This window comes from Rhipicephalus microplus, chromosome 6, assembly GCF_043290135.1.
Source record: "Rhipicephalus microplus isolate Deutch F79 chromosome 6, USDA_Rmic, whole genome shotgun sequence".
NCBI lineage: Eukaryota > Metazoa > Arthropoda > Arachnida > Ixodida > Ixodidae > Rhipicephalus > Rhipicephalus microplus.
The window spans coordinates 78,607,611-78,635,368 of record NC_134705.1 but is presented as its reverse complement, the minus strand read 5'-3'; the positions used below and the strand labels follow the sequence as shown (position 1 = coordinate 78,635,368).

The 27,758-nt window shown below is 46.1% G+C and overlaps 1 protein-coding gene across 1 annotated transcript; it reads left to right on the top strand.

The window, feature by feature from the left end:
• Nucleotides 1–1,759: 1,759 nt before the first annotated feature.
• Nucleotides 1,760–22,538, top strand: LOC119167573 (BTB/POZ domain-containing protein 6-like). Its single transcript, XM_037419079.2, has 4 exons — nt 1,760–1,928; nt 10,627–10,685; nt 18,841–19,064; nt 20,889–22,538. Exons 1-4 carry the CDS (start codon nt 1,922–1,924, stop codon nt 21,472–21,474), a joined length of 876 nt encoding a protein of 291 aa, XP_037274976.2. The 5' UTR covers nt 1,760–1,921; the 3' UTR covers nt 21,475–22,538.
• Nucleotides 22,539–27,758: the final 5,220 nt, after the last annotated feature.

The window sequence follows — 27,758 nt, the reverse complement described above, 5'->3', positions numbered from 1 at the left end:
ATCAATCGATCTAGCCGCTTACATCTGGATTCGTGAACAACCTCTTAACTTGACGCGAACCAAAATTACTATTGGGGGCGGGTAAGATGGTTTGACAAAGATGACACGCTGGTCAATACACGAGTAATGTAGCGGTCTTGTAGCGCACATCGCCAAACACTTTCTGAAAGACAGTAGCACATACCAGTGGGTGGGTATGTGCCACAGGTGACTGACACTAAGTATCTACCCAGGAACGGCGAGAACACACATGGCTAATTTTAACGCATCAGCGTCAAGGAAAAAAAAAAGCTCATATCGGTGGCGTCAGTGCGACGAATGCGGACAATAAATGTCAGGCTTCCAGGAGGAATCAGACCGAAACCTTGTGCGCGTCAATCAAGTATTCTACCACAGAGATATGCCAGGTCTCGGAACAAATTTTCAGGTATACCCTGATGTTCGTGAAATGTACACTGTGGTTGCAGCGTTGGCTGTCCATTTCCATAAACATTTATGTGTACTCCTATGATACCGTCGTCACGTCTGGTTAACGTCTATTTTAGTTAGGCGCCATTCGGTGAAGTTGATTTGTGTAGTAGCGTCCAAAACTGCCATCCCCGCGAGCAGCAACTCCGCATGTCAGCTTATAGCTGGCGGTTTTGATGATATTCATGTTACTGTTGGCATATTTGCGCAAGTGCAAAGAACTGGTTACATAAAAATCTGCAACTGTTCAACATATGTCTGTGCGTGCAACATCTCTACATACATATAGCGTCATTTCATTAGGTGTCGCTGAATAAAAAGTTACAACACGGTTGCATGTTCTCTCAAACTCAAAACTGCAAGACACGCCGCCAACGCAAACATCGCAACACATTCCAAAATACGAAGGAAACTGAGAGATAAGGTGCAGCGCCACCCCGGTATTGGGGCGAGTGAGACACGACACCGAACGGCTAACGCGTGATACTTAGGAGGTATACGGTGGCGGCTTCATCACGGAAGCCAATCGAAAGGCGCTTCACAGAGTGTTGCGACTCCTTTCGAAATTGAAATACCTTTTTCTCGTTCTAGCTTCTAAAAGGAGTCAATGAAGCCTCGAAGAGGATCGTGGGGACGAGGCCATCTACTGATTATTTTTTAAAGTGTACCGTATAACACTGCTCAAATAGTATTGCATCTTCCCATTATTTACACTATAAGGGAAATACTTTGCAGGTAATACAGGTGCAGACAAACGTGCAGGTAATACCTTTATAAACGCTGCGGGGATTGAATTCAACAAAACGAAATAGGAAGGCTTGAACGCACGGATTTGTATGTCCGATTTGATAAGAGCCGCTACAGCATATGCTTGCTTGCACTGTGAAACGGTCTCTTGTCTCTGGCCATAATGGCACGGAATCATAAACTGAGTAGCCTGAACCACCGGCACGTTATCTCTTCATTTTTACTTAGTATTTATCACCATCAGACTGTGCCACCACATCTCATCTTTTTTGTTTTGTTTTTTCAGACTGGCATATACGATTGCTCCAGGTGCCGTATGCCGTCGCAAGGCCTGCTCTCTGAGGAGCCAGCCTTGCCGATGAGGATACATGAAGCGCGGCAACGTATGCAGCCATTCGATCCGGAGGCACAGTCGCTGCGCGATAACAAGAAAAAGAAAAAGGTGTTCGGATAACGCGCCTATGCTATAGCGAGGCGCGATCCAGAGTATGCGACTGAGCGCCGCGGTGACGCAAGGCACGCAGGAAACGTGAGTCTGCTTGCCGGACCCCATCGGTTCCCACCACGCGTGCGGAGCGAAGTTTTCCCTTCACGCCAACAGGGAACGCTGTCATTTCTCTTGAAGTCGCGGAGCGGAGCCGTTGCGCAGCTTACGCCTCGCGGACATTGGCGCTCGTCGTGGTTTCCAAACAGCGCGTGAGGGATAATGGCATGTAAGTACTGCTCCCGTACTACACCAGCTCACAATATTATTGACAAAAAAAGTGTACTGAAAGGAATTTGCAAGTTCAGAACTAAACTTTATTTACCATTTTAACGTTTTCTTATAGTGTCCTTAGAACGAATATTTGTTGGATAATTTGTAAATAAAAGCTGCGTTTATTGTAGCATTAACAATTATTTTGGTTGTGACTGCACCATACCTGTGTTGCCTGTTCATGTTGTATTTGGACATTTTTCTTTGTTGTATGAGTGGGCCTAAGTTTGTCGTTTTTCTATTGATTTGTCTGTAACCTTTTCATGCATTTTGAGCGTGCAAATACATGCAACAAATTGCATGTATTTGTACTTACATTCATGTGCTGGATTGCACCCTTCTGAAATCCCGTGTTGTATTGGGACATTTTTCTTGGTTGAATGAGTGAACCTGAATTTGTCGTTTTTCTATTGTTTTGCCTATAACATTTGCATGTATTTTGAGCGTACAAATACATGCGATAAATCGAATGTATTTGTACTTCTATTCATGTGCCCGATTGCACCCTGCGAAAACCCTGGTAGATGTTGCAGTACCAATAAATGAATTTAAATAATACAATACAGAAATAATGGGAAGATGCGAGGTTCGTCGCCCCCGACATGTGCCATTCAGGCGTGAAACAAATGCGCATGCGCGGTACACAGGTCTACGCCACTGGATCAGCCACACCTTGACATGAAGGAATCGAGTTAATATAAAGTCAATAGCAGTATACCACAGTGATAAAGAAAGACGCGTTGCTCTGGAACATAGCGACAATAGACCGTTTTCATAAATACGCCACCTGACGGTGAGCTTTTCGTTAGTTTCGCTTCGCAAAAAATAGTGGGATAGTTAGCGTCCTCATGAGGGCTTTGAAATCAAGCCGTGAAATGCGTAACTGCTGTGATGTTTGTGTTGGCGGCTAGTTCTCCGTATAAATCGCTGCAATTGCACCGCTTCCTAGCTTGAACGAGCTCCTAGTACTCCGATAAGCTTTCTGAGCTGCTTCCGCTGCACAATGAGCAATATTTTGTACCCTTCAACGGGTTGAACGATCAGTTTGGCTTGTCATAACTGGGAATGCATGGATCCACCCGGCAAGACACTCTCATAGGCGTGCACTCCCGATGCGGTCCGCATCCTGCAGGAACGCAGGAGGTGTGTGTGTGCGCTGCAAGAAATGCGCAACAGCGTCACCGGAACACACAACCTGCGTCGTCTGCTGCGGTGCCCTCAATATGTCGGCAGGTTGTAGTTCATGTCCGCGGCACTAGGGTACCCTTTTTCGAAAAGGGTCTATAGATGAAACGTAGAGGAAGCCACACCATATATGCACAACCAGCGAAACACTGAACAAAAAAGACAAAAATATTTAGAAGCAAACTAGTGCACCAAGCGCCGTTCGAAGATGAGCTCCGTCCTCAGACGATCATACAGCGCTGTATAAAATTTATCCTTTCCGTATACTGTACCTTTTGCTTACAATAGCATTATACGAAAAGAGAGGACTGTGCAGGCCCATGAAATGAGAAAACAGAGCGCGCTCTTTATGCGTAAGGTAGAAGCGCACTCTCATTGAGTGTGAAACTTGAACTAGGGCGCCTCGCGGCACAATGTGGTCAGGGATAGTGTCGTGTGCAAAACGCAATCTCCGAGCCCCTTTCAGACAAAAGAAACCACTGGTGTTATCTCCCGCATACGTGTCTTCTCACCCGCCAGCATTTTCCGCGCCATGGTCGAACGAATCAAATAGCATATCTATGCCTCATAAAAGGCCCAATAAATGACCAGGTTTTGCAGATGCATAGCACCATCTCTCGTCAGCGACAGTTGTGGCCCACTTTATCTGAAAGGGATATTGGCGAAAAAAATCGAATCTGACGAAAAAGGCTAATTATCAGAAACTACTCCCGGTTCTACACTAGAGAGACGTAATCAAACATTCTGCTAAAATGACTGTGCCGCGCTACAAAGCGCCTGACTTCTCTGAGTGTCTGGCTTCTCGGATATTTTATAACGGGGCCCCTTGCATTTCGAATGGGCGGTTTTCAATTGTTCAGGGAAGCCACACGCTCTGTAGTGAGGAAATAAAATTTCGTTGAAACCTTCCGATGGGTATCTGCTTGGCAGAACCCGGAACTGTTTTCGATAACTCGCTAACTTCAAGCAATATGATTTACTTTTCGCCTATTTCCCATTCAGTTACGACAGGACAACATTGCTGCCACCGAGAGGTGGTGCCACGAACAGATGTCCTCAAATCCTGGCAATAATCCCTCACGTTTTCTTCAGAAGTAGTTCGTAATTACTGCAACGTTACTGCGGCTCTCAGTCAAGGAATGATGATTTTTGCTACATATCTAGTAAAATAGACATGAATGTTAGACAAGCAGCATGACGCATGCAGCAAAGTGGGTGGGGGCTGCACGCGGGCCCTATCGATGCCTTCGGTTCTCTTGTCATTCGCTAGTCTTCCAATAACCGCCTAGGCATCGGGGCTTCTATACTTCGGTTGCACTGCGTGCGTTCGTTATCGCGAGTCGCGCACACATCCCCTCGGTACGGAGCTATCGTTTCCGCGTTTTGTAACGCTTCTGTTCGCCATCAGCGCCAATCATAATTTTCTCCACTACGTAAGAAGTGACAATCTTTGGCCATGACGCAAGCATGTATTCCACCCAAATAACAAGCGGTTGCAGAATGCTGTGGTGGTGGGAATTGAGTGAAACGTAGAGCCTTTAGCGTGCGCTATATATATATGTGACGTTACGATGACTGGGTGACGTGGCCTGGCTCATACGCCATGTTTATTCCATTCTGCACTTCTTCCTTCCCTGTATCTACCAACCGTCGCTACCTTCTTACGTCACATGATTCCCCCTCCCCCCGAAAGAATGCGCGAGCCACAATCTAGAAAGCATGAACAAATGGAGTCTTATAACAAAAAAAATAATGCCAGAAATTGCAGTATTTCCATGCCACATGGCGGTTCCGTGCACCTGCACAAAATGATCACAGGAAAGGCAGTCCGGTGATATCTAGGAGACCTCAGGTGGGCGAGGTTGGCTGTTGCGTTCTGGAGAGCATAACCATGCCTTCAGCGTTAAAAATGATGATGGCACAGCCTGGTTAGTATTGAGGAACGAATAAGGTTGGGAGTCTTTGTAGCGTTGGAAGGTCAGAAGTCTCATGCGTTGGATTCTGAGTCGTGGCTGCGACAGACGCTTTGCTTCTAAAATGCGTGCTTCTTGACGGATTGTGACGGCGTGATGCCTGCGGGCTGGCGGTATGCAAGAAGTGCTTCCGCATCTTTCTTGGCGTTTTCCGTGGTGTTGCGGTCTGTGTAACTGCAGGCGCAGGGAGCGTCTCTGGCGACTTTCCTCTGTGCGAAAAAATTTGACGTCTTGGAATACTTTTTGGGTTAGAGATCTTATTTTTAACTGTTCTTCAATTGGTGACTGTGCTTCCGTTGAATTTAGCGTTCGTCGATGCCTTCGTTGCAGTCTATTTTGTTGTCGCATGAGGTTGCGCGCTTGGTATGCTTGCTTTGCTGATGCTGCTCAGGAGATGGCTGTAGTGGCAAGCCTTCCGGAATGGGACGTTCATTTACTTTGAGGTTTGACGCGTCCTGTAGACAGCTGATGCATGGTGAACAGGTTTCTTGCTTATCGGGCATGGTTGGTGATGCGCCATCATTGCTAGCCTGCTCTTCAGAGGCTTCTGTGACGTGGTTGATTACGGACGCTTCTGAAAGACAACTGTGGACGAGGTTTGATGTATGATTTGCTTCTGAATTGGTTCGATTCTTGGATTGGTGACCACTGCATGAGGATACCACTTGTGACGTCGCATCACCATGTTGAAAATGCAAATTTTGGCAAGTCTGCGGTGCCGTGGAAATGAACTCTTGTGACAAAAAACATTCAGAGTTGACAGATAGTTCATAAGGGGCTTCTTCTTCGCGGCTCACTATGAGTGGTTCTTGCGCCTGGTAGCATGCGACGTTCGATGCGTCTGAGCCTTCTGTGTTTGGAGTTTCTGGTGGCTGCGCACTGGACGGCAACACCGCAACAGGGGTAGTTCGGTAAGGTTTGAGTTATGAATGGCCTTCTTTCTGTGCAACTAACGATGCGAGCTGTTCTGGCGCATGAATCTGGGTGGTAAGTACAGGGCTTGGCGTAGCATCGTCCGAGCTCCGCAGCTCTATTCCGCCCATTGTGAACGTGCTTGATGTGAGATGGACATTGTGAGTCACGAAAGAGCCAAGCGATGGAAAATAAGGAGGCGGGCCAAGTCTGCCAGATGGGGAGTAAGCTGCTCCAATGCGTGAAGACTGATTTTCACTCTTTGAGTAATCTTGGCGTTGTTTGGTATTTTACCCATGTGTCAGCTGGTCTACCATGATCAAGGCGTCCTTATGACAGAAATAGTGGCCGTTAGGAGCCTTTGAAGAGCTGCGTCGTAGAAAACGAGGTGGTGGACCATGTATGCGAGACGAAGCATGAAAGGCATCAGTAGGGTGAGCGACGTCTCGTGTCGTATGTTGGTGCCACGACTTTGAAAATGCCGACTTTCGTGAAGAGAAACCTGGCGGAACGCCACGTTTCTTGAGAAATAAGCGAGGACTGTGACGGCCGAGTGTGGTTGTATGCAGATGGTCGGTACTGAGGAAGTCCTTGTCGTAGTCGTTAAAACGGGCAATCATCTCTTCCCTGATCTTTTGCCATGATTCGTCGTTTTCGAATATGTGTGTCAGGTAAAATTTGAATGCCTCACCGGAGATGTAGTCAGTGAAGTTGGTGATCATTTCCCGTTCCGACCATGATGCAGTGGTTGCGTGGTGCTCGAACAGGTCGAACCAGTCCTGTACAGGTCCATCGTCCGCTGCTCCGGTGTACTTGGGGACGGGAAGGTCGTCTGATGGTGCTGTCATAACGCTGGTCTTGGTGTAGTGTTGGGATGTACTTTCGTGGTACACGTTCGGTCACTGCGTCTTGCTGAGATGTTCGAAGATGGTGGCTGGTTGATGAAGTGGCCGCCAGGTCTTCATCCTGTCGACTCGTGTGACGTTACGATGACTGGGTGACGTGGCCTGGCTCATACGCCATGTTTATTCCATTCTGCACTTTTTCCTTCCCTGCTTCTACCAACCGTCGCTACCTTCTTACGTCATATATATATATATATATATATATATATATATATATATATATATATATATATATATATATATATATATATATATATATATATATATATATATATATATATATATATATATATATTGTTACGTGATTTCGTCTGACTGAAAGAGGGCATAGTGGGGCATACCCAAGGAGGTGCCTCAGACTGAGAGAAAAGAAGTGGACGTTCTCAGTGAGCTGCGTTGTGGCTGCGGACCGACAACTGTTATTTTCCACGTAACAATATATATATATATATATATATATATATATATATATATATATATATATATATATATATATATATATATATATGGGAAATAAGTGTATTCTTAATGGCTCGTTTTTCCGTGTTTGTACACAATAATAATGAGATCTAACCGATAGTAATGCCAAGGAAAGTATAGACGAAGTTAATATATAAAGATCAGGATAATTTACAATGCTGTTCTCTAGATTTTGAAATTGCCGGTGCCTGCAAGTGCGTTTATATGCTGTGAATTGTGTTGATTAAAACGAGCAGCGCATACGTAAATTTCTTGTCGTGGTTTGAAAGAGGAACAGCCGTGTTAAGTGAAGCTGCGGGCTGAGGGATACGGAAGAGTCGGTGTCCGTAGTCATGCCGCAATAAACATTGACGCGTCAGGCAGTTTACGGTACGACGAAGCGGCCTGAGGGCGTGCGGCTGCGCGAAGCTGCGCGCCCCCTCGCTCCTTAGGGAGAGGGTGCGATGTAGCGTCAAAAATTCGCGCGATCTCGCCTAAGTTATGCGCAATGAAATACATTGCGTGGTCTTGTTTTTATGACGCTCGTCTGCTGAGCACAAGGTCGCGGGATCAAATACCGGCCGCTGGCGGCTTTTTCGGTGAGGGCGAGAATGCTAGAAGATGGTGTGCTTAGATTTAGGATCACGTTGAAGTACTCCATGTGGTCGATATTCGCGGCACCCTGCACTACACCGTACCATAGAAATATATCGTGGCTTTTGCACGTGGAAATGCAGGAACTATTAAAGACGATAGTCTTTCTTGAAGACCTACGACACAAACATTTTGGTCTGTTTGTCTGTACGTTTGTCTGTTTTTCCACCACGAACGGTATTCTAAAAGATACTAGACGATACCCCAAACGGCTGACCCCATCCGCAGCGCCAACCAATAATGCTCAAGATTCAGCATTCATACTTGCGCGATTGTCAATTAAAAAGCAATTATTGCGCATATTTGAGGCATCATAACATTGCGTCAATATTCTGTATGTGTGCCTTTTAATGGAATATGCATATATAAGTAACTTTAAGGACCGTAGCGCTTATCACGCTACGCTGACCATGCAATGCTTGCACGAAAAGGCAAGTGCTTCCAACGCTTTGGTAAGACGAGATGGTGGTGGCACCTACCCGTCGCTTTGCGTTCTGCACCTTATCACCTCCGAGACGGGTGCGCACGCCGCGCGCTTCGTTTTCCAAGATAACTGCCAGATAGCGCTCATGTCTCACGTGTGACGTGACTTGATGCGCTCGTTCGCCTTTGCTGCACGCTCGAGGCATTCTAATGCAGCGCCTCCAAAATACCATTCACCGATTTTCTTTAGTTCACTCTCTGCAGACGTGCGACTATTATTTTTCGTCATTTGCAGTGTAACACGCAGATACGGTGCCCATTTTCAGTACGCTTAATTTCACTGGAAGGCATCGCAATACTTCGCAAAGAAATAGCAGCTCGGAACACAAAATATTGTAGTACGGTAATTGCGGCACTGTGGGAAATTTCAACTGACCCAGGACGATATATACTTTGAAAATTAGTACCCGGTGGTTAGCTGGCTGGCACTGTTTTACTTGAAAAAATTTGATGTCAACCCTTAACATGGTACACCTGAAACTGTCACTCTTGCTTTAGAGCTGCTGTGTTGAGCTCTGGTAACTGACTAAAGTGACGCTGACATCATGCAGGCCTCATAGCGAACATCATCCTTCGGTGTGAACGAGACGATTGCCGCATTTTTGTCGCACGATACGGCGCGCATCTCGGGTGTCTGCACGGCACGCCACTGGCTGTTGGCAGACAACGCGAGCATTCCTGGCGCACTCACGGCGGCAAGCGGTGCCTGGGACGGGAAAACATCGGTGCGATGGCAGGCATTTCTAGTTATCATATTACACACGAACATGCGCACAGTTCTACATCAGAGGAGGGGAGGGGGTTCACTGCACCGTCACCTCACCTGGCCTGCGCATCTGCGCATTGGTCGAGAGAGTAAAACGTCTTTATTGATGTTCGAATGGAGAAGGAGTGCGCGGGAGAAAGCGTTTACGCGGGTTCCCCACAGCGCTCCGTTGCCATCTTTCTCGCAAGATGGGGCAGCTGCGTCACGCCGGCTGCAGACCGAAATTCTACCGATTCTCACACTTCTAAGCAAATTTTACCTGCTCTACTATTCCGGCCGTTCCCCGGCTGCGTAAACTCGCCCACGTCTTTTCATGTTCGCGATCGAAAGGGCTTCAATCATCAACGAGTCTTAAAGAAAACAAGCTCCGCAATGCATTAAAAAAAAAAAAAGGCGATGAGGTGCTTCTCACAAAAGACTGTCATTGGTCACAAGATTACAAGTAGTAAATTTGAAAGGTGAACAGTTTTTTAGAGCAACGTACGTCAGGGTACATCTGTAGCCATTATCGTCCAAGAAGCACGCGAAGCCAATACCGGGCCTGTGCATTAAAAATGATGTGGACTGCCCTACTGTGTAAAGGTATCACAGAGAATCGCCACACCCTGCGCACGCCTATCATTTGAGAAGCGAATGTTACCTTTCAAATCTTTCAGAGTAATTCAGATTACTGCTAAGCGTTATTGAAATGTCAGTGGTACAGGATTTGCATAGTTTGAGCAAGTGTGAGAAGCATGGAATAAAGGAAGGAGGAAAATTGAGCGGCTCAACTTTTTTTATTGGTAACAATCTTTATGAAAAGGAACAGAAAATTCTGGCTTTATTCTGGCTTCATTCTTCACCAAGAATTGTACGTATAGCGCACGCGCGAATCTTCCTGCACCTGCAGGCCCTTATGGTGTAGGTATTCTTTCGGTCATATTATATGGATTGGTTTTCAGAAACACGTCGTTATAGGTGCTGAAGAATTCACAGTTTGCATGCGTAAAAGTAGTCTTGCTTAGTCCCGCTCAGAAAGGCGTCGACGAGTGAAAATCTAGAAATATTAAGCGCAGTTCTCAGCAATAGGAGTGAGCTGAAAATCACAAGCACACTTTGCAAAAGTGCGTGCTAAAAAATCAACGATGGGAGTGCCAAACTTTCTTCGACTATTCTGGTAAAAAAAAAAAAAAACGTTTCTAGTTCTTTGGGCGCACTGCCGATAGATAGAATCGCAGTTTTTTCTAAGAAAGCCGTGTGATTTGCAAGCTGTGCGTATTAGGCTGAGCTCTAGCGTGCAATGTCGTTAAACCACGTCATCGTTGTTTTTCTTACCAGCTTGCGAGAGCTGTCGTGCCAAGCTACCAGAGGCAAAGGACGAGGAGATACAACATCCCGTAAGTTCTCTCTTGCTTTACGGCTGCTTCCCAGGTCTTGTCTTGTGGCTTTTGTTTCCTGAGGCAAGCTTTGACCACACTGGCCACTTCTCGGGGAACATTTATTGACGGAATTACCTTATTTACGTTACCTGCTCAAACAACTATCTCGACAACAAGATGTATTCATTCTTAGCTGCACGACCAGGAACAAGCGCTCTCTGTGTCGCCTATCTAAAACTCCGACGACAGTGATTTTAGGCATTTCAAGGTCAAATGACTTCCCTCTCGTTAACGAACACAAGATGGTCGAAATTTCCGGAGCCTTCAACTACGCCCTCTCTCACGATCGTAAGGTAATTTTGGCACGCAAACCCCCAGATATTGTTATTATTGCTATTACTATTATTACTATTATTATTATATTTAATGCTTTTATCAATATTTAAAGCGCTCATTTAAGGAGTTGTACAAGCGAAAAGAAAAATTCGGGAGATCCCACGGGCCTGGGAATCGATGTTATGTGAAGCATGCGGAAAAAGGTGACCGTGTGACAATTTTTTCATTGAGCGACACGTTATAAAATGAAGCTGAATATATGTGCAAACGTGGCACGCACAGACATATGTTGAAGGTTCATTTGATTGATATGTGGGGTTTAACGTTCCAAAATCACCATATAATTATGAGAGACGCATTAGTGGAGGGCTCCAGAAATTTCAACCCTCGGGGGTTCTTTAACGTGCACACAAATCTTAGCACACGGGCCTACAACATCATATGTTGAAGAGTTGCAGTTTTCCGATGGAGGCGGAAATGTTGTAGGCCCGTGTGCTCAGATTTGGGTGCACGTTAAAGAACCCCAGGTGGTCGAAATTTCTGGAGCCCTTCACTACGGCGTCTCTCATAACCATATAGTGGTTTTGGGACGTTAAACCCCACACATCAATCAATCAAGAGTTGCAGTTCTTAATATAACCAGTTGTTTGCACTTACGCACCTATGCCAACTGGAACATCCGTATTAGCAACGCCAGAAGCTGATATGAAGCGCTGATGCTTGCGAGGATGCTGGCCCTGGACACTGCTACATAAATCAACTTCAGCGCATGGCAACTGACCACAATTGACGCCAACCCGACGTGACTGCTCTATAGTAAAATGAGTACATATGTAATGTGCCAAAAATTGTGTAAGCAACACTGCAACCTCTATTGACGTTTCACGAACATTACTGTCTATTTGAAAAGTAGTTCCGAGACCTAGCATAGGTTTGTGGTAAAATATTTCATTGCCACGCAGAATGCTTGGGTTCAATTTCAGCTGGGATCCTGATATTTATTCTTTGCATTCGTTGGGTCGAGGCTACCAATGTCGGGTATTTCTTAACGCCCACGCTTTAAAACTGGCCATGTGTGTTCTCGTAGTTCTTGGGTCGATACTAAGTGTCAATCACCTGTGGCACATACCCACATACCATCGGCACATACCCACCCGCGAGTATGTGCCACTGTCTGGCGGGAAGTGTTTGATGACGTACGCGACTGCATTTTGACGTGCTTCATGTCTTGACCAGCGCGTCATATTTGTCAAACCATCTTACCCTCCCATGCTAGTTTTGATTCACGCTAAGTTAAGGGGGTGACAGCGAGAGCACCCAAACGTAAGCAGCTAGATAGATAGATAGATAGATAGATAGATAGATAGATAGATAGATAGATAGATAGATAGATGCGCTGAAAGATAGATAGATGCGCTGAAATTCACTGAAGTTCTCTGAGAAAAAAAAAAGAAATGATTCATAGGACGAAGTCAAGATAAGTGAACACGAGCTATAGAATATAAGACTCGTGTCCGCCTCGCTGGTGTCGTTCTGGTATCATGCTCGGCTGCCACGGAGGAAGGAAAGGTAGGAGAGGACATGCCCAGCCAGCGCGCTACGTGAGAAGTTTGGAGGAAATGACGTCATGGCGGCCATATTCACTGGGCACAATAGCAGCGTGGCTATGGTTACGTCTTGCGCAGTGGAGCTGGTCTAGCAGTGAGCGGCCGCGGCTGGCGGCGGCATGTGTGCCTCCCCAGGTCTTGTGCTGAGCCGTGGCGGTCAATATCCGTGCTCTGCGCCGCGTTATTGGTTACGCAGTATTCTCCTGGCAGTTACTGTACTCTTAGCAACGTTTACAAATCTTTTTGTCCACCACGGGGTTTCAACAGTGCCCAGAACGAGTGCATATTCATGTGTCATGCGGCGGATGACGCGGATGAAGCAATTATTGTTCAGCGAAATAGCGTTGGGCACCATGACGAAGCTGCAACTACGACAAATGCCTTGCAGGTCAGTCACGGTTGGGCAGTGCTCCTGCTTGTGACAATGGACGACGCTGTTGAGCCCTGCAAGACGCAATGAGGACCATGTGCACATACGTAGATTCGTGTTGTATGTGTACAGTAACAATTTGCATGTGCGTATTAAAACACCTTTTCTCTACCGCTTCGTATGCTCTTCCCAAGCATTGCATGTGATCTCAACGTAACAGCAACCGCGTTCAGGTGTCACTTGCACCGTGCTCAAAGTCACCACGGCCGCAAAATGCTGACGCCGGTGAGTTTCCCGCAGAACACGGACACAGTGGCCGGACGCTGCGTCAGCCGCATAGCGGAATGCTCGCTGTTGTCAATGCATCTCGCTGTTGTCAGTGCTGTTGTCAGTGCATCTATAGCGCGCGTTCTCTTGTTCTTGCTTCGTTGTCGGTGAGCTGTTACTCGCTGTTAATACTCGGACGAAATAATTTCGCCGAAGGTGTCGCGCTGGCCCAGAGTGTTGAGCCCCGTTCCTTTTGTTTCGGATCGTCATGACACACGCGCCGCGCAGCTCACGTGCTTTCCGAGCCGGAGAGAGAGTCGTGCCCTGTGCTTTACATTCGGATGTAAACAAGAGAGGAGGCTTTGCCCAGTCAATATTGCCGACTTCCGGCTTCATCACAGCTTCACAACGAGTGACGTCAGGATCTCTCCTACCTTTCCTTCCTCCGTTTCGGCTGCTGACGCGAAAGTCGTGGGCATGGCGGTCGCACTTCAATCCTAGAGGTCAGTGAACTGTGCGATGTCAGTGCATGTGAAAGAACACCAGATGGTCGAAATTTCTGGCGCCCTACGCTCTCGATTGCCTCGCAATCACACCGGGCTTTGGGGACGTGTACCCCAGCGTATTATTATTACTATAATGAGGCTTGAGCTGTGGCAAGTAAACTTTAGACTGTTCAAAACATTTCAATAAGATAATTACCAACAAAACGTCCGTCTTGCAGAAGGTGCAGTACTCGAAGCGAATGGAAGTAAATATGGTTTAGTATAATAGAGAGGCAGTGAGAGAGAGAAAAGAATTAAGGGAAAGGTGGGGAAGTAAACCAAGTTATAGCCATTTTCTACCCTACACCGTGAGATACAGAGGAGTATGAAAAGAAAGGAGGAAGGAAATACGAAACAGAGCAACTAATACGCACGCATACTCAGCTTCTCGGTATGTAAGAAACGAACTTAGTTTAAAGTAATGTAAGGAACAAATGTCACAGCTTTGCCACAAAGGCGAAGTAATGAACGTGATAGCAACAAATTGGAAGGTCATGTGCAGAATGGCAAGCAGATTGAAACGTGCCCAGCGTCTCTCACGCACAGAGGACGCACGAAACGTACTCACAGGTACAGATGAACGCGAATAAGCGCCTCAGTTGTTACTTCGCAGTGTCTTAAAAGCGCGCCCTTTTGCAAACGGAGGGAAGGAAGGAAGGAAGCAACAAAAAGGGAGAAGGCAGGGAGGTTAACCAGAAAGACATCCGGTTGGCTACCCTACACTGGGGGATAAAGGAAGGGGACAAGAAAGACGAGAAAGAGGGAAGAGAGGGAAAAAAGGGGGTGGGGGAGAGACTGACAGTAATTTCACTGCAGCGTGTAGAAATCTACCGCATGTCAGAGGCGTTCACACAAGCCTGTCTTTCTCAGGAAACGCAGCAGGGCTTTCACTGCCTTGTGGGCTGTCGAGGCATGTGTACGTTGCTGTAATAGCACCTGCACAGAAAGAGGCCGATCATCCAGTCGCCGCATTGCGTTGGCAAGTACTTGTCTCTCTGAGGCAAATTAATAAAGTTGTTTACTACATAATAAAGTTGTTTACTACTGAGGCAAATCGAGGACAATGACACAGCAGGTGTTCGATATTTTCGTCGGTTCCGCAAACATCGCACGCCGCACTGTCAGTAATTCTGATTAACGTGGTATATGCTTTCGTGAAAGCAACTCCCAGCCAAAGGCGATAGAGAAGCGAAGCTTCACGTCGATGTAGGCCGGGTGGAGGCCGGAGTTGTAGTGATGGGTCGAGCTCGTGCAGTCGTGTACGTCGTATGCTTGGTGTGTTCCACTCGGTCAGTGTGAGACTGCGGGCCAGTTGACGAATCTGCCTCGCCGCATCCGCTCTTGAAAGCGGTATCGGAATACTGTTCCCTTCTTTATGTGACGTGCGAGCAGCATGATCTGCAGAATCATTGCCGCCTATACCACTATGCCCAGGTAACCACTGAAAGACGATGTCATGGCCTTTTTGTATTAACAGGTGGTGTAGTTTCACGGTTTGGTAGGTCAACTGGTCGTGGCATCCGCGTCGGAGAACTGATATCAGGCACTGTAACGCTGGTTTTGAGTCAGAAAACACAGCCCATTTACCTGGTCTTTCTTCTGAATTGATGTGTTCCAGTGCATTGCGCAGAGCCTCGAGTTCTGCCGTCGTCGAACTCGTCACATGTGAAGTCTTAAAACACCGAGTTATCCCTTGTGATGGTATAACCACTGCTCCACCTGAACTAGACGGCATAGTAGAGCCATCCGTGTAAATGTGCACGTGGTTACTGTAGTTTTCTTCCAGTAGGGATAGACTCAGTTGTTTCAGGGCATGTGTCGGTAAGTCCGATTTTCTCCTCATTCCTGGAATCATTAAGTGAACTCGCGGCCGGCTCAAGCTCCAAGGAGGAAGCAGTGGCTTTGATGCAGGTGCGTATGTCTCAGCAAACGATGAACGATGCTTGGAGACAATAGTGCCGTATGTCGTGCGGGGCCTTTCAGCAGCTAGACTCGCCAGGTGGTGAGAAGGGGTCCTGGCATAATGCCTGAGGTGCATGCGCATTGTCTCGGTAATAATATGCGTATTTATTGAGTGATCTTGAGCGATGGCAATGGTTTCAGCCGTTGAAGCACTGCGGGGTATTCCAAGGCATATCTTAAGTGCTTGGGCTTGAATGCTCTGAATTGCGCGCAGGTTGCAAACGGAGGCTGTGCAACGATTGCAGTGACCTTTGTGCGCTCCATAACAACAGAATCGTTCCAGTGTAAGTTCACCGCGAGCCAATTTGTATGCTCCTCCACGCCAGGAGATAAGGGCGCGCGAGAGACCGTCCACTCCCCTCCTCTCCGCGAGCCAAAGTACGCGTGAGAGATGAGAGCTCCATGCAGTCATTGCGCCATCTTGGTGATATTGCTGAAAACATGATAGTTCGCGCCCCCCGAGATGCTCGCCAACAGTGGTAAGTGGTAGATATAAATAGCTTGCCGTTTGACTGTTGCAGGAGCTATATCTCGGTGGCTCAGTGATTAACGCCTTGCATTCACGACGCGGAGGTCCCACGTTCGATTCTGTGCGCCGGTGTCTTTTTCTGGATTTCTTTCTTCCTTGCGTTTTCATATATATAGATACATATACATATAGGTACATGCCGTCGACGCCGGCGCCGGCAGCAAAATCCAGCCGAGAGTGTCCATATAATTGCCATCGCAACAAAAACAGGGAAGATTGTAATGGAGTCACACTCGTTACAGGTGCAGGTTAACAGCACAGTACGGTATTGAAAACTAGTGTGAAGCAAAAAAAAAGAGAAAAACTCAGAAAGAAATGGCCAGACAGCTAGGCAGCGATAGATGCAACAGATCAACTAATGCAATCTTATAGCAGGTTGGCTCTTCACCTGTCACCGCCCCGTTACGGAGCTGACGTCAGCCATTTCGACTGTGTTGCATGCTTGCATCCCACCATCAAGAAGTAAATGAGTATGTAAGCTTCTTTTATCTCTCTGAAGCAAGAAATATCACCGCTGTACTTTCTATAGTCATTTTATGGTGATTTGGTTGTTTCTGAATGGGTAAGGACACCCAATAGAGAAAATGCGCCAATTTCTTTTAAACAGCCCGAACATGCCAACAGTTTGCTACAACAACAACAACAACAAAAACAACATATATTATTATTATTAATATTATTATTATTATTGTTATTATTATTATTATTATTATTATTATTATTACTATTATTATTATTATTATTATTATTATTATTATTATTATTATTATTATTATTATTATTATTATTATTTGGAGCTTTACATCCCCCCTAAAAAACTATGATTATCAGGGATGGCGTAGTGAAAAGCTTCGTAAGTGTCGACAAGAGCTGTGGACGGGCTGAGTTTGAGAGCCCGAACCCTGCCCGGGCCCACCGGCTGCCTCGAAGGACGGCCCGAGCCCGATGCTAAAGTGCTGCGAGCCCATCGAGTCCAGCCCGACGTACAAAAAGAAAAGCACAGGCCCCGACCACGCTGACATTATGAAAGTTTGCTGGGGAGACAAGATGTTTTCTGATAATTCCGCGTTTTCTTCAACACATCAAAATAAAGCATGAGCAAATGACACACTACAGTCACAATGTGCAACGATTGCAAGCTGTCGTAAAAAAATTGCTGTACAATGATTCGGGCTTCTGTGAAGCGTGGTGCTCCTGCGTCACATATCCCACACAACTGAAGGCGTCTTCACTGCTCGCACTGGTGGCCCGAATCGTCAATATCTTTTTCGGAAGCATAGCAAGCTTGGAATATTTAGACCGTTTCTTCTTCCAGAAGTTTAATACCTGAAATGTACGAGAGGAAAATATTCCATGTGTAGCGTCAAAAGGCTCATCTTGTGTGACGTCGCCTTCTCCTCTTCCGTTTTAAACTAGCTAAAAGAAAGGAGTACCAAAAAAGGAGGTGGGGTGGGGTTTGTCTAGAAAGAGGCACAAGTCTGTGAAAAACAGTTCCGGCATGTCGAAATTTTGAGCTTTATTTAGGCTTTGCATTTGACACGGCCCGCCCGACAAAAAATAAATAAGAACAATGCAGCCCGAAGACAGGTGAAAGACACAACCAACATAGACAAAAATATCACAGTATATCCACGGAGTGAATGATCATGAGTTGGTGAAGCTGTGAAGGTTTATCGGTAAAACCGTAAATCTTCCGCGAATCTTTCCCAGTACATCATCAAACACGGAAACACGGCCATACGTTTGGACGTCTGCCTGTCTGTTCTGTTCGTGTCCTACGCATCGGAGTGGAGTGAGCGCCGCAGTGCCATCGCCATCTCGTGAGCACTCCGAGTACTAGGAGTGGCTACGATGGCGGACAAGCCTGCACCTCAAGGACCCCCCCCCCCCCCCCTCCTAAAGAAAAGAAAGGGGACAGGATGGAGCGTCAACTTGCCACAGTCCCCTTCTACTTTTGTACCCTTCATTTTTCCGCCTACGTGGGTTGCGTCCTTCACATTTCGTGAAAATGAATCAAAGAACCCAACAACACGTTTTCGTGATATGCAGCCCGAGCCCGGTGCTGGGCCCGAGATGAGAAAACGTTGGCCCGCCCAAGGCCGGCTCTCTGGCTGGGGTGGCCTTTCGGACTCTCCGAAGCCCCTGTACATCTCTAATATGGATCACCTGGTGTTCTTTAACATGCACTAACATCGCGCAACACACAGGCATCTACCATTTCACCTCCTTCGGAATTCAACCACCTCGGGCGAGATCGAACCGGTGATCTTTGGGTCAGCTGCCGAGCACCCTAGCCAATGATCGACCGAGGTGGAGTTTGGTACATGTGATTCAATACAAGTATTGGGAAGTTTTTTACGCAAACTCGCAGGGTGCCCCAGAACGCACTATAGTGTGCTGTAGAAGGTGTATACTCTCTGCTCTGGGAACAAACAGGAAACGAAGCACATGCGATGATGCCGCTTATCGAGTGAGGCAGGCTTTCGTGAACCCACATGCCAATGGCTTATATTGTCGCGCGTTTCACTTGAACCAACTCTTCTATCTGTGAACGCAGTTCAGTGTCGAGGCATTTCTGGACAGCGGGGAGTTCACAGATTTCGAGTTCCGAGTGAAGCCCGAAGACCATCCCCACATTCCCGAACGGAAGTTTCGTGTGCACAAACAGTTCCTGGCCATGAGAAACGAGGTGTTCTACGCCATGTTTTTTGGAGACCTGGCGGAGAAAAGTGAAGTGGTCGTCACTGACTTACACCCGGATGGCTTCGAGTTGCTGCTCAGGTGAGAAAATCCACAGGGCTAACTGCATGCATGTGCTGCATGCAGCTAGCCTGTTTCACTTATCTCGTTTCATTTCCGATTGTGTAGAACTCATTCCGAAGAGGAAGGTCGTGTAAACCGAAAAAGAAAAAAAAAAAAACGTGCTGTCGATATTCGGAGGGGCCACTCACTCCAGATAAATTGGCGTATTTAGATACTTTCGAATTTACAGTAAAATGATGCATAGGTTGCTCTAAATCAGTAGGCGAAGAACGACACGTAAACAGGTCACGGCACAATTAATAATTATTTTATGAAATAGGCTGGATTCTTTGAGCTAGTACAGAACCAACTTTTATGTTTACTACGAAATTCATGCAAATCGCCGCCGCGAATACACGACAAATTTAGTTTAATCAAATCTCCACCTATACTATATGAACGTGTATTAATTTTTTTGTAGACACTGATTTACCTTAAGGTATAGCAAAACTAATGGTACGCACTGTACACCAACATAAAGTCAATAAGCAAACGGTTGCGAATCTTTCAGAAATGCTGCGGGAAGTGATGCATAAAACTGCAGTACAATTTTAGGAGAAAAGGGCGAAAAAAGTGTTGCGTAATTCAGAAACTCACTTCGGAGAGAAATAATTTATTACTGTGCAAGGGTGATCTCTGCGCACAAATCACGACGAGGCACGCATACGTATGTGCGAAAAAGATGAGCGGACAAGCAGCCTGGGAGTGATCCTTAGGAGACCCATATCACAAAGCGAAGGACAGAAAACATTGTACAGAATCCGAACTCTGAAATGGGTCGAACTCTCGAGTGCTTTCTAGTGGGTCGACCCAAAAAGGATGCCGCTCGCGCTGTGAGTCCGTGCTTGGCCGTGACAGTCACCATAGCGTATGATCGCTGGTTGCCGGCTAATAAACGCCTTAACAACAAGAATAACTGCAAAACAACCCAAATAAAAAACACGCATAAAGCAAAAACAAAAAGCTGATTCAGAAAGGGCAATTTCAGAGCCATTTCAGGCCATCAAACAGGTTAGGTTGCCTCCTTTTGAACATTTCAGTAAACGTGACCGTTACGTTTGAAGAGCAAAACCGAAAATAAGCAACACGAGGTAACGACAAGCAAGTCGACATTCACGTAGCTTGAAATAAATGTTGCCGTTATTCAGATGCAGAAAATTGCGTAGTGTGAATATTTGTACGCCGATAGTAAAATACGGTACGTATACTGCACTATACGGTACGTATACGGTACGTATACCAGAGCTGCAGTGATAAGGCAGATGATGGAACGCACCAATTTCGATTACCGTTCCTTCGTTTGTCAAAAAAACGTTCAGGAAATCTATATTTTTATGTAGGATTTAACGTTCCAAAACCACCACATGTATATGAGCGACGCCATGGTGGAGGGCTTCGAAAATTTTGACCACCTGGGGTTCTTTAACGCGCACCAAAATCGCAGCTCACGGGCCTACAACATTTTCGCCTCCATTGAAAATGCAGCCGCCTCAGCCGGGATTCGATCCTGCAACCCAACGCTAAGGCAAGAGAATACAGTCGAGCATGGTAGAATATCTGCAATGTACTTTTGTAGTGAATAACATAGCGAAACCCACATGACGAAGTCGGTTATGGAAATTACTTATGATTTGGCACTTATTGACGATAAGTTTGTCAGACGTCGGTGTTAATAGGTTCACGATGATCATGATGAACCGCCTGACTGATGTGTCACGTTCGCGCTCATACATCGACAAAGCTTCGCTCATGAAGCCGATCAGTTTGGTGTCTTCTCATCTAACCTTGTATCTATGCTTTCAGGTATCTGTACTCCGGCAAGCCCAAAATGAAGAGCATCGACGATGCCTTGCACGCTAGGTTTGCCGCCAAGAAGTACCTGGTTCAGGGACTAGTAGACGCCTGTGGCACCTACATCGAGAAAAACCTGAAGCCAGATCGCCTGTGCTCCTTCATAGACTACTACATGCAGAGCAGGGAGCCAGAAATGGACGCCATCGCCGAGACAATCTTGACGTCATCCAAAGCACCGGAAATCCTCTCGTCGAAGGAATTCAATGACGCCCTGGAGGAAACGGTTCGATACATCGTTGATAGAATAAGGAAGGTCTCCGAAGACAGCGTTACCAAAGCCGTGTTTGGCTGGGCCCAGGAGCAGTGCGTAAGAAGCCTGGGGTCAGAAAGCCCGCTGGAAGTGAAGGCACTGATGCGCTCATTCTTTCCCATGCTACGTTTCCTGACCATGACGCCAGAAGAGTTCGTGGTGGGACCTGGTTCCTGGGGTCTGTTTGAAGACGTCGAAAACCTCGCATTGCTGCGCAATATTGTAAAGTGCGGCTCTCATCCGCTGCCCGAAGGATTTTGCGGCGTCACTGCTGACCGCTTCTAGTTGTGAGCACAGTATAGCGTCCACATCGCTATAGAACCTGCGATGGCCATTGATCTCGTTGTTTTAGGGCCATGTTTATTAGGGAAATGTTCTCGGCGTGTTTGAAATTATTAGAATGTCCAAGGTTTGAAGATTGCGCAACGTTTCGCTGATTGCCGGAAAGTGGCAAGAGATGACGTGCAGATTATAATTATACTGTGACAATGTATGCAAGAAAGTGGAGCTAAATGTCAAAAAAGACTTGTCCGTAATGAACTTTTCGTGCAGTCCTCGAAGGAATATTTTGGTAACGTACATGACAAGAACATCAAAAAAAAACAATGACTGCACTGCTCTGCAAATTTGTGCGGAGCCGAAATGCACACATGATTGGACTTAATATGTATTTGGTAATTGTCACTCTGGCGAAGGTGTCACCTTATTGCAGCGGATTGGTACCATAAACAGAAATAATGACAGGTTAGTATTGTATGAACTTCAATTATAATTATCTATACAGTCGAATAAAGAGAAAAAGAAAATATGCATTTCGCCTTCTAGACGTCTTAGGTGAATGCACAGAAGATAGTACGACTTCTGGTAGCTGCGTGTGTGTAGCCAAGGACAGTGTCGCCGATTGGTCAAACACCATCTAAGCGCGAATGAGTCGTGAGAATGGGTTAGCCAGTGTTGTCTGGCATTCTTAATTATCCAATCACCCAAAAGAGACTGAACAGTCACAAGACCAAATAAAGGTCTGCCAACAGTTCCCAGAATGCAACTAACATATCTTAACCCGAAAAAAAGAACAATACCCGGCACGATCAGCTTTAATATTGTGAAGTGTTGGGCGTTCTTTCTTTCAACGTGCTGTAATCTGCTTTTTGTGGACAGTTTCATTACGATTGTTCATGCATTATTTATTTTTTACAATGTATTTTGTCGTTATTACTAATATGCACTGTAGCACTGTTCTTTACGAGTTCATTTCTGATTTCACTGTAACCCCCCTTACTCAACGCCTTCGTGTATGTAAGGTATTTTTCAATAAATATACAAAAATAAATAAACTTGTTTAGTAGGTATTTAGTTTATAACTCGTGTTTATTTCTGTCCCAGAACCGCGATATCAGTACGAGGAACATCACAAATGATGATCCGGAAATTTCGCCCATCTGGTGTTCTTTGGCGTGTATAGTGATATTACACAGTACACGGCATTTCGCCTCCGTCGAAATTCGACAGCCGCGGCCAAGGTCGAACACGTGGGTTTTGGGTCAGCAGCCGAACACTTGGCAGAGAAGAGCAGTTACACTTTGCTTTAAACTGTTTGCTCAACGTAGTGTCAGAAATGAAAGAGAGGTCATGTTGAAATTAAAGAATTTTACAGTGACTGACGTCGGTGACCAACTTTTAGCAGTCAGTGAAAAAAAAAGAAAAACACAAAAATGCTCATTGTTGAAAAAATTATATCTTTTACAAGCTTTTCGACGTATGGGGGAGCTAGCAGACGTTGAAGCAGCTAGCGCACTTTACATATGCACGTAGATGCGAGGACAACCAGCGAAAACTCAAGACAATGACGTCGAAAAAGGCGCACTTCATCCCGCACCGTCGCTGGTCTTACAACAATCTTACCCGCGCAGCCGCGTACACTTGACCTCCTTATCCCACCCACACGCACAAGGTACAACCCGAAGTCTATCATCTTCCCGGTAGTCAGCCACACCATGGCAGAAACAGCCATCATTTTTTTTGTAGAATGCACACAAGGCCCACCTATGCAAACGTGCTCATTCTTTCCTATGTCGCACGCCTCAAGCAGTTCGCGTTGTTAGAATGATTGAGTTCGCGTTGCTTGACCTTTCTCCTTGCCTAGAATGCCAGCTTGGCCGTACAGAGGCCTGCAAATGTTCCACTCCTTCGTATGCAACACTAGGTTGCTACCTGTGCCCCATCGCAGGGGCGTAGCTAGCGGGTGGAACACCGGGAACGTGCTCCCTCCTTCCCTTCCCAAATCTTATTCCGCATGGCATAAAGAGCGCAAAATGGCCAAATCAAGGGGTTCATCATCATCGTCAACCTATGTCCACTGCAGGACAAAGGCCTCTCCCACGATCCGCCAGTCAACCCGGTCTTGCACTTGCTGCTTTAACTTTATTAAGAGGGTGCCCCTCCAAAAATCAAAGTGGACCCCCCCCCCCCCGCCAAAAACAAAAATTTGGGCTACGCGCCTGCCTCATCGTACACTGTAAGCGTGCTCTTTCAGGCGTTCATTGAAACACTACCCCGTCTGGCCGATATAGAAACGTTGCCACTAATTTCCAAGGATGGAATGAACTACCCTCACGCTGGGCTTTGTGAAAGTAGTTCCGATTGCTGGTTTTACATGCTGAACCGTGGTCACCACCCGAGGTACAGTTGCAAAAGCCAGAAATTTTGCGGGGTGATGACAACACCAGGTTCACATGAAACGTTTAAGACACTCGTTTTAGCCCTTGAGACGTCCTGAGAAAGAACGGAATCACCCAGATGTTCCGCGTCTCACCCAGTGGCCGGACACGCGGTGCTCTCATTTTTCTGGCTGACGTTTAGCCAGCCGACCTCGAAAATGGCGAGGGGAACACAGATACTGTTTTCTGCCCCACCTGCTCTGCCGGGCTTTGCTCCATGATGGGCTGGCAGTTTTTGTTCAGTGCATTCGTAAAACACAGATCCGCGATGCTCCTTTTCGCCAACTTCGAGTGTGCGGATTCGCAAGGCAGAATGGCCTTCTTAGACTCGGGGCATGCTTTGCCCGTCGTGGGAAAAAGGTATTTCGAAATCTAGAAAACTAATAGCCTTCAGAGCTGGGACTTCATTAGCAAATTATATGTTCCTAGAGCAGGCTATAAGAACGTGTAAAACTTTATGTGCCACGTGAGATAACTGGTAAGTAGGTGAGAGGTTAAAGAAGATTCAGAAATCATCAAAGTATTCATACATCTTTACAACGCGTGCATCATTAAGTGCTTAACTGAGGCTCAATCGAATATAGCTGAAAACACAGAGCACAGCACTGGCGCGATGCTCAATCCTCTTTCTTCGACCAACATGTCTGTTCCTGTACACATTAGTTGACCTTTAATACCCACTAAAAAGTTCCGCAGGAAAGACTCTGATGAAATTCCCCAATTGTTCTGCAATGCAACAGCCCAGTTTTCCTTTCAGTTGGCGCACTACTTCCGAAAGACAATCCTGGAGAATGGACACGACCTTTTTTTATTTTTTCATTGACCAGATGTAAGTAGATGTTGGCGCACAAATAGGGCGCCGGCTACTCCTTATTTTTTTTTTTTTTAGGTCTCTAACATAGAGCACGTAGGGTCCAAGTCTCCAAGCGGAACGAGTCCACAGCCCATATCATATACAATTTAGCATAACAGTTAGGACACGAGATTTCAAAACAACGCATTCAACAATCACTTATATGCGTATATACCATGATGTTATCAGATTTAAGAGCACCCACTACACACAGTCAACAGTACCATAAATATGCGCTGTCACGTAAAAAAAAAATACAAACCGAAATGCACTAATGTCGGCCAAGAATTCCACTGCGTTCAAAAAAAATCTTTCTATGCTTTTACAGCGCGCTTGTGGGAACCTCTTGTTGCTCAGGAGCCCAACAGTTTCATTAAACTGATGTGATTAAACTGTTGTTGTGTTGTGTTGTCTGTGATCGAATGTCTTTAAGGATGATCTAAGTATATGCATTTTGGTCTTTCGTGCACTCTAGAAGGCAGTGTTTTACGTCTTCATCCACGAATTCGCAATGAAATTAGAAAGCTTCAGCGTGGCCAATACTGCGTAACAATACTTGGTGTAGGTGGTGACTAATATTGATCAATGAATAAGAGTTTCGACACTTCTGCCTAGAGATAACGGAATTTCAAATTCAATTAATGGATTTATATGGCATATATCAGATCTTTTGGAGTGTTAGTTAAGCCACGTATTTTTACAAATATAGAAAAAATTTGTTTTGTCTTTGAAATGTGACGCAATTCATTTTTGGATATTGGAATAGAAACGAAGGCATCCCATTGTGTGCTTCCCATGCCGATGCATCAGCTGCCGTGTCGGCACTCATGTTGCAATGTCCCGGTATCCACTGAAACATTGTTTCATGGTGCTTTTGGTTTGCCTTTATGAGCTCTTCAGGTGTCTCGTAAATCAGATCGTCATTTATTGTATTCGCTTTTGTGCTACAGAGTGACGTAAGTGGCGCTTGTGAATCACTAAAAATTACCCATTTTTTAGTATTTCTTGAAGAATTGATATATTTTAATGTGCTCCGATTAGCGAATAATTCAGTTCTTGTAGACGATGTCACGCGAGATGACGTAAATGAATCTTCTAGATTGAGGTGGGGTACAACAAATGTTCAATGTCGACAGGAAAAACCACATTCATATTGGGGAAACCACTTCTCCTCTGCTTCACAATGAATAGCGAGCTCTGCACCACGAAAAGATCTTCCGGCGCAAGACCCTTCGTGACCCGTTGAAAGAAGCTTACCACCAGCGTTTGCCAAAAGGCCTCTTCAGCCGTGCTTGCCTTAAGAGGACAACCAGGCTTCTGAGTTTTCACAGTGAAGAGCACTCGCAAAGCCATTTACGTCATTTGCGGATTTCCTCCTAAAAACCATCCAAATCACGCTTACTTATGATGCCAAAAGCTACGGCCTTCGCTTTTCGATGTTTGAAATTCAAAATCTTGAAGTTTTGCCACTTGTTTCAGCGCATTCAAGTCGAATGCAGGGAAGAGCACGACAATGAACCTACATTCTTTGTTTGCTTGAAGCAACTTGAGATTGCTCCTTTCAAAGTGGGCTACCACGCGTCTCAAGTCCTCGCTTTGCCTGTTGACACCCCAAGTTTCAATTAGGCAGTCATTATCTTGCGAGACGCAGCGGTTCCTTTTTCAGTCGGTGACTTTGTGGCGACCCTGTTCCAAGTCGCTAAGATTTCATGGTTTTGTTCTGGTGGCTCCAAGCTGAACTTGGGTTACGGCAAGGACGCTCCGTTTACGCAGGTGACGAGAGTGCAAGTTGCTTTTTATCTGGTTTTCTTGTTTCGGCTTGGTCGAAGCTAAAACCACTGCACTTTTTTATGTCTAGTAGTGAGGAGCCGATGTCTCCGAGATTGCTCGAGACAACCAAGGGTGGTTGAGATTGTTGGCATAAATGGAACCGTCATCCTTGTAGGTGCTTGCTAATAATGCTCTGACTTCACTATCTTGCAGGTGCACATCCATGCGGAAGGTGGCAACAGGCCAAACATATGAAGTATTTCCAATAGTGGAATGCCAATTCTGGGACAATCGAACAATGCATGTGCGTGGTGTTGGCAATTGCGCTGGAGCAAGAAGCGTAAAAATCCCTTGAAGAATACAGACGCAGAAAAGAACCCAGGGTACAATAGTAATTGAAGCGTGAAAAGCTGGGCCGGTTGGCTCATGTTTGGATGCGAGAAAAACTCCATACAAGGACGAAAAAGAAGGCGTATTCAATCACAGATCGTCGCCGAACTTACGACCACTTTATTGACACGTCCACGTATAGCTAAACAGTTCTATCCCGCACACGTGCACAAAGTACCACGTGAAGCCTACTCGGCTTCGCGTTGTATAGCTGAAACTGTATAGACTGGATTGTGTATTATGGATTTTCGTGATGCGGTAATGATCGCCAGCCATTGTGACCACACCATCACAATCATAGTGCTGCTCGAGCGACCCATCATTCGTATTCTCGTTCAGCGTATTCCAATTGAGAGCACTCATGCATGTTCACAAGTCTACGTATAAAAAGCGACATTCACTTGCATGTACTTACACGCTTTGTTGGGACGTTAGGATTGCGGCGTACCCGGACTCCGTTTGGTAGCGTGAGCTGAGTTCCCCTTGAGGAACGAATGTTCGAAGGTTCGGAAAACGAAAACAAACAAGTTTAGCGGCACTTTTTGCGTATATACTTGCTCACGCAGTGAGAAGGTTGAAGCCTAGCGAAGAGCAAACTGAATGAGCCATCAACCTAAGGCGCACAGTGTTTTCTCTGTCACAATCGTCGTTAGCATCTCAGGCTGGCTCCCCTTTTTCGGTTGTAGCTATTCACACAAAAACCACCCACCAAGACGCCAATCAATACCCCTGCCAACTTAAGTCCACCTCAAGGCAGTGCACCTCATTGACGCAACTTAAGTGAACCTCCGGACAGCGCACCTGTTCGCTGGTCTCATTTACACGCTCTCACATTGGAA

Bases quoted from the DNA above. Each gene is read 5' to 3' on its own strand.
- LOC119167573 (XM_037419079.2), top strand. The intron at 10,686-18,840 runs GTAAGTTCTCTC...CTGTGAACGCAG, and splicing joins ACGAGGAGATACAACATCCC to TTCAGTGTCGAGGCATTTCT. The intron at 19,065-20,888 runs GTGAGAAAATCC...CTATGCTTTCAG, and splicing joins GGCTTCGAGTTGCTGCTCAG to GTATCTGTACTCCGGCAAGC.